We start from the raw sequence: 6,681 nt of genomic DNA on the forward strand, positions 1-6,681 counted from the left end.
GTCACTCACACGCATGGGAATAAAATGTGCTGACTTAGTTAAACGGTCAACTACCACCTAAATGGCATCATTACCCTGTTGAGTCCTCGGAAGACCCACAACAAAATCCATCGTGATATGTTCCCACTTCCACTCAACTATAGGCAAGGGTTGCAACAAACCCGCTGGCCTCTGATGCTCAGTCTTCACTTGTTGACAAGTAAGACACTTTGATACAAACACAGCTACATCTTTTTTCATACCTCTCCATCAAAATTGGCGACTAAGATCATGATACATCTGTGTGCCTCTCGGATGCACCGCAAGGCGCGAATGGTGAAACTCTCGGAGCACTTGCTCTCGGCAAGACTCTGGTACAAACAAAGGGTCACGGTATCTCACACTCTGATCGGGATACACAGTCAAACCTCTTTCTACTTTCTCATTGAAGATCTTCTCATGGAAAGATTCCACTTCAAAATTACCCTTTTGCTCTTCCAACACTTGATTCATAAGTGTAGGTCGTGCAACTACTGAAAACAAAGTTGCAGATTCAATAGGCTCACGAAGTTGCAAGTCGAACTCATTAAGAGTACCCAACATTTTCCATTCTCGGATGGCGATAGAAGCTACACTGCTAACTGGCTTTCTACTCAAAGTGTCGGCCACAACATTGGCCTTCCCGGGATGATAATGCAACTCAAAGTCGTAATCCTCTATGAATTTCATCCACCTCCTCTGTCTCAAATTTAAGTCTTTCTATGTAAACAGATACTTCAGACTTTTATTATTAGAGAACACTTCAAATTTTTCTCTATACAAATAGTGCCTCTAAATTGTCAACGTAAATATCACTGCCGCTAACTCTAAATCGTGAGTAGAGTAATTCCTCTCATGTATTTTCAACTGCCGCGAGCCATAGGTTAGCACTTTACTCTCTTGTATCAATACACAACCTAAACCTTCTCGTGAAGCATCACTATAAACCGAATAACCCAAACCCCTCTCCGAAATAATCAATACTGGAGCATTGGTGAGTCTAATCTTAAGTTCTTGGAACGACTTCTCACAAGTCTCACTTCACACGAATTTGATTTCTTTTCTCGTCAGCTTGGTCAAAGGTGAAGCTAACCTAGAAAAATCTTTCACAAACCTATGGTAATACTTGGCCAACCCCAAGAAACTACGAATCTCGAAAGCATTCTTAAGTTGTGCCTAATCTTGCACTGCCTCTATCTTGGATGAATCTACGGTCACCCCTTCTCCAGATACCACATGGCCTAAGAACTCACGAAAAATCCGATTCATTAGATCTGTAAACATCGCAAGTGCATTGGTTAGCCTAAAAGGCATCACAAGAAACTCGTAATGGCCATACTGCGTACAGGATGCCGTCTTTGGGATATCCTCCTCCCTTACTCTCAACTGGTAATAACCTAATCTCGGGTCTATCTTAGAGAAACAACAAGACCCTTTCAACTAATCAAACAGATCATCTATACGAGGCATTGGGTACTTATTCTTAACAGTAACTCGGTTCAACTTTCGATAATCAATACAAAGTCGTAAGGTTCTATCTTTCCTTTTAGCAAAGAGAGTCGGTGCTCCCCAAGGTGAAGTACTAGGGAAAATGAAGCCCCTATTTGAAATCTCTTGAAGTTGAATCTTTAACTCATGTAATTCGGTGGGTGCAAATCTATACGGTGACATTGAAATCGGTGTCGTGCCAAGCACTAGGGCTGTGTAGTGGATCCACCGACCCACCTCACCCGACCAACCCGACCCGACCCGACCAGCAACGAATGGATGCGCGGCACGTGGCGGGTGGGTGCGGGCCCAATTTATGTCATTTTTTTGGGTTCGGGTCGGGTGGCGGGTAATTTGTCATTTTAGTCAACAAACCCGACCCGACCCGACCGTGCATTGGTTATTATTATTATTATTTTTTGGCTGATATGCCTCATTTTGCCCCCCATTTTCCTTTCTGATATGCCTCATCTCATTCTGCCCTAATTTTCTTTGACAGACAGACATTCTCTCTCTCTCTCTCTCTCTACCCTACCCATCGTCTGACGATCTACAGTAAACGACGATCGATCTACACTGACTGAGGTATCTCTTTCTCTCTCTGCTTTCCTCTTCTTCTTATCTTCTTCTACTTTCCTTTTCTTTTCTTTTCTTCTCTTCTGAGTCTAATCTGTTTTTTTTTGTTCCAGTTCTAAAACTAGGGAGATGGTTAGATTGATCGATCTACTACACTGACTGTAACTGAGGTACCTCTCTCTCTCTCTCTCTCTCTCTCTCTCTCTTTCTTTCTCATTCTTCTTCTTCTTCTTTTTCTTCTTCTGCTTTCCTATTCTTCTCTTTTATTCTCTTCTTCTGAGTCTTAACTGTTTTTTTTTGTTCTAGTTCTAATCTTTTAGAGTTTAATAGATTATTATTATTATTTTGTTTTGTTCCAGTTCTAAAACTAGAGACGTGGTTAGATTGATTGACACAGTGCTAACTATTAAGGGTTCTACACACAGAGAAAAGAATATAGAGAGGTTTGGTTTATTTTTCTTGTTATTTGCTTCTGCAGTGGATTTTGTGAGGGACTTCATAGAAAAAATATTAGATTAATTTTGAGTACTCTGATGGTAGTTTGTTTGTATAAAAATGAAATTTTGAATTAATCTGTTCTGTTCTGAAGTTCACAACCTGTTTTAATCTATTCACAATCTGGAATTAATCTAAAGTTCACAATCTATTTTAATCTGTTCTGTTTTGATTCACAATCTGTTTTGTTCTGTTCTGAAGTTCATAATCTATTTTTCTTGTTATCTGTTCTATTCAAACTTTGATTCATAATTTGATTGACAGTCTATTTTGATTCATAATTTGATTCACATTAAATTAGTGATCCTTCTTCAATCCTTTGATTCATAATTTGTTTAAAGATTAAACTTTGATTCGTAATATATTAGTGAACATCAAAGTTTGAACATTAACGTGACATTATATATTCATAATATATTCATAATCAAAGTTTAGTGAAAATCAAAGTTTAGTCAGTGAACATTAAATTTTGATTCATAATTTAGTCATAGTATATTAATAATCAAAGTTAAATCTGTTCTAAGTCTCATTGTTCTGTAATTTAGTTTAATTTAGTCAGTGAACATTAAACTAATCAAACTGAACATTAGTCAATGAATATAAAACTTACTGATCCTTCTTTAGTTTAATTTAGTCAGTTTAAACCAATCTCATTAGTCAGTTTAATTTAGTCAGTGAATATTAAACTTTGATTCCTCTTACTGATCCTTCTGTAACTAATCAAACTTACTGATCCTTCTGTTCTAATCCTTCTGATTCATCTTACTGATCTTTCTATTTTGTAACTAATCACACTTACTGATCCTTCTTTAATCGTTCTTTAATCTATTCCGAAGTTCATAATCTGTTTTGAAATTAATCTATTATATGACTTACTGATATGCCATTTAACTGTTCAAATTAAATGATTTTTTATTTGTTCGTAATATGTTCATAATCCTTATTTTATCTTACTGATATGCCATTTCTGAATCTGTCCATTTAATATCCTTCTTTTATCTTCATATGCCATTTAACATGTTCAAACATAGACAACGAGTTAGATGGTTGTTTGTTTAAAAAGAGCATGGATTTGAAAAGCATATTTTGAATGATTTTTTTATTGGTTGTTGGTAGTTTATTTGATAATCTTTTGGTCATGGATCCTCCCAGTGAAGAAACGTTTTTTGTGAGTCCTAATGTTGAGCCCGAATCATCTTCTATTGACCCCTCTACCCAATCTAATTGTCCCCCTCGTAGATCACCCTTGGCTAAAACTAGTAGTAGTGGGAGAACAACATCAACGGCTTGGGATCATTTTGAAAAGATTAAGGGTATTGATGGGAAAGATAGGGCTATGAGCAAGTATTGTAAGAAAGAATATATGGCAGGCTCTAAGAGTCACAGAACAAGTAATTTGTTAAGTCATTTGAAAAATTGTACAAAGTATCCATATAGGGACACTCATGGGCAACAAACATTGGGATTTCAACCTAGTGAAGTTGGTGGGGAGGGTGTTGTTGATGTTGTGGTTACGCCATTTTCCATAGAATTTGCTGGGAGGCATCTTGCCGAGATGATAGTAATTGATGAATTGCCCTTTAGATTTGTGGATGGGGTTGGTTTTAAGAGGTTTTGTAATGTCATGCAACCCAAGTTCAAGATTCCATCTCGATTTACTATTGCTAGGGACATTGTAGACATATACACTAATGAAAGAGAGAGGTTGAAGAAAATTGTGAAGGGGCGCAGAATTTACTTTACCACAGACACATGGACTTCCATACAAAATTTGTGTTATGTGTCTAACTGCACATTTCATTGATGATGATTGGAAGTTACAAAAGAGAATCATAAATTTTTGTCAAGTTGAAGACCACAAAGGAGAAACACTTGGTAAAAAAATTGAGGCACTCTTAAAAGAGTGGGACATTGATGGCCTTTTTACCTTAACTGTTGATAATGCGAGTTCCAATAATCAAACAATTAGATTCTTGAAACGAACCACAAAATTGTGGAAGGGAACTGTCTTGGGCCATGAATTTTTACATATGCGTTGTTGTGCGCATATTCTAAATCTCATTGTTAGTGATGGATTGAAGGATCTTGAGTCTTGTATAGCGAATGTGAGACATGCAGTGAGGTATATGAGGTCTTCTCCAAACCGCCTTGACTCTTTTAAAAAGTATGTGGAAAGTTTGAAAATTGAGAGTAAGAGTCTCTTGTGCCTAGATGTGCTAACACGGTGGAATTCTACATATCTTATGTTGGAGGGGGCAGAAAAATTTGAAAGTGTTTTTCAAGGAATGGGTGAGGAGGACTAAATTATAAACGCTACTTTTTGGATAATGAAGGGGGTGAGAGGAGAGAGATGCCTACTGCCAAGGATTGGGATAATTGTAGGGTGTTTTTGAAATTGCTTAGAATGTTCTACAATGCAACAAAGAGATTTTCTGGCTCTTTATTTGTTACTTCAAATACATTCTACACTGAAATTTTGTCATTGAAAATATGATTGGACAATTAATCAAAGACAGTGATCCTATTTTCTCTTCAATGGAAAAGAAAATGAAAGAGAAGTTTGACAAGTATTGGGGAAACGGGGATAAAATCAATCTCCTTTTGTGCATTGCTGTTGTTCTTGACCCTCGAAGAAAAATGACATACTTGCAATTTTGTTTTTCAACAATTTTTGGTGGAGATGTTGTGAAAGTGAAAGAAATGTTAGAGAAGGTGAAAAATTGTTTGAGTAAATTGTATGATCATTATGCCGCGCTTGATTCAACAAATGTGCATGCCTCCAATGTAAATGAAACAATAGATATGGTGATAGATGAAAATGACCCACATTCTCTTGTGAACTCTCAATTTAACTCATTTTTGAAGGGGCAATTTTCTAGTAGTGGGAGTATATCGGAATTGGACAAGTACTTGGATGATATTGAGAAAGGTGGAATGAATGCTCAATCTGACATCTTGGAGTGGTGGAAGGTTAATGCAACAAAGTATAGAGTATTATCACTCATAGCACGAGATGTCTTGGCAATGCCTGTTTCTACTATTGCTTCTGAGTAGGCTTTTAGTACAGGAGGTCGTATACTTGGTCCATTTCGTAGTTCACTTGCTCCAAAGATGGTGGAGGTTCTTGTTTGTACACAAAATTGGCTCCGAAGTAACATTTCAAGATGGCTTCGAGAAGCAATGAATGATGTTGAAGAATTTGAACAACAATATGATTCGGGTAATACATTCAATAATTTATTTTGTTTTAAATTTAATTTATTTTGTATTATTCAAATTCATCATTTTCACTTCACATGATTTTCTTGTGTTATGTTTTATGTGTAGTTGTTTCAGAATCAAGTTCTTGTTCAAGACCATGTCCGGAGAGTAATTTTATTAAAATTTAATATCATTGGTAAAAAATACTTCCCCTTGGTTAAATGTTGTTAACATATGTTTACTTCTTTTAAGTTTAAGATTTTTTAGTGTTTTCCTTATTAATAATTTTATTTTTTTGTTATGCAGGTTTAGATGGCTCATGGTTTGGTTGAAGGAAATGAACACCTTTTTTGTTTGTTTTTTTTTTGTTTTTTTTTTTTGGGATGACTGTAATACTATGGTTTTGTTTTGGATGCACAATGTTTGTTAGATGTACAATGTTTTCAATGACTGTAATTTGTTTGTTTTTTGAACTTTGCATGACTATAACTTGGATGCACAATGTTTGGATAACTGTAACTTGGTTTGGATGCACAATTTTTCATACAATGTTTGAGGAAGTACATTGCTATGTTATGTTATTTACATAGATATGAAAACTGCCCAGGTTTTGGATGATGAGTATTTTTTTTGGATGATGAAAATTGCCCGGTTACTTACACAGTGTCTGGATTTTCTTTTCGTCCTTCTCTTCCTTGCATCTGGATTTTGAGTACAATGTGATCAAATTGTGAAAATTGCCCAGTTACTTATACAAGGGCTGTTATGTCATTTACTGCTTCTTCTGAAAGATACAAATCTGGTAGTGGTAGAGAAGGTCTTTGTTGAGTACAATGTGATCAAAATGATTTTGTTTAATCCCAAATATATTTTTGGTTCTAAATGAGATCAAAAAACTTTCCA

The 6,681-nt window shown here is 35.9% G+C and overlaps 2 protein-coding genes across 2 annotated transcripts; both read left to right on the forward strand.

The window, feature by feature from the left end:
* Positions 1–3,715: 3,715 nt before the first annotated feature.
* LOC114283421 (zinc finger BED domain-containing protein RICESLEEPER 1-like) lies at positions 3,716–4,880 on the forward strand. The gene is made up of 2 exons (XM_082890139.1): positions 3,716–4,294; positions 4,395–4,880. Exons 1-2 carry the CDS (start codon positions 3,716–3,718, stop codon positions 4,878–4,880), a joined length of 1,065 nt encoding a protein of 354 aa, XP_082746265.1.
* Positions 4,881–5,067: 187 nt separating this feature from the next.
* Positions 5,068–6,110, forward strand: LOC145800462 (zinc finger BED domain-containing protein RICESLEEPER 3-like). The gene is made up of 3 exons (XM_082890140.1): positions 5,068–5,547; positions 5,632–5,797; positions 6,085–6,110. The coding sequence occupies exons 1-3, from the start codon at positions 5,068–5,070 to the stop codon at positions 6,108–6,110; spliced, it is 672 nt and encodes a 223-aa protein (XP_082746266.1).
* Positions 6,111–6,681: the final 571 nt, after the last annotated feature.

Source organism: Camellia sinensis, chromosome 10 (assembly GCF_055761805.1).
Source record: "Camellia sinensis isolate YWXY chromosome 10, ASM5576180v1, whole genome shotgun sequence".
Lineage (NCBI taxonomy): Eukaryota > Viridiplantae > Streptophyta > Magnoliopsida > Ericales > Theaceae > Camellia > Camellia sinensis.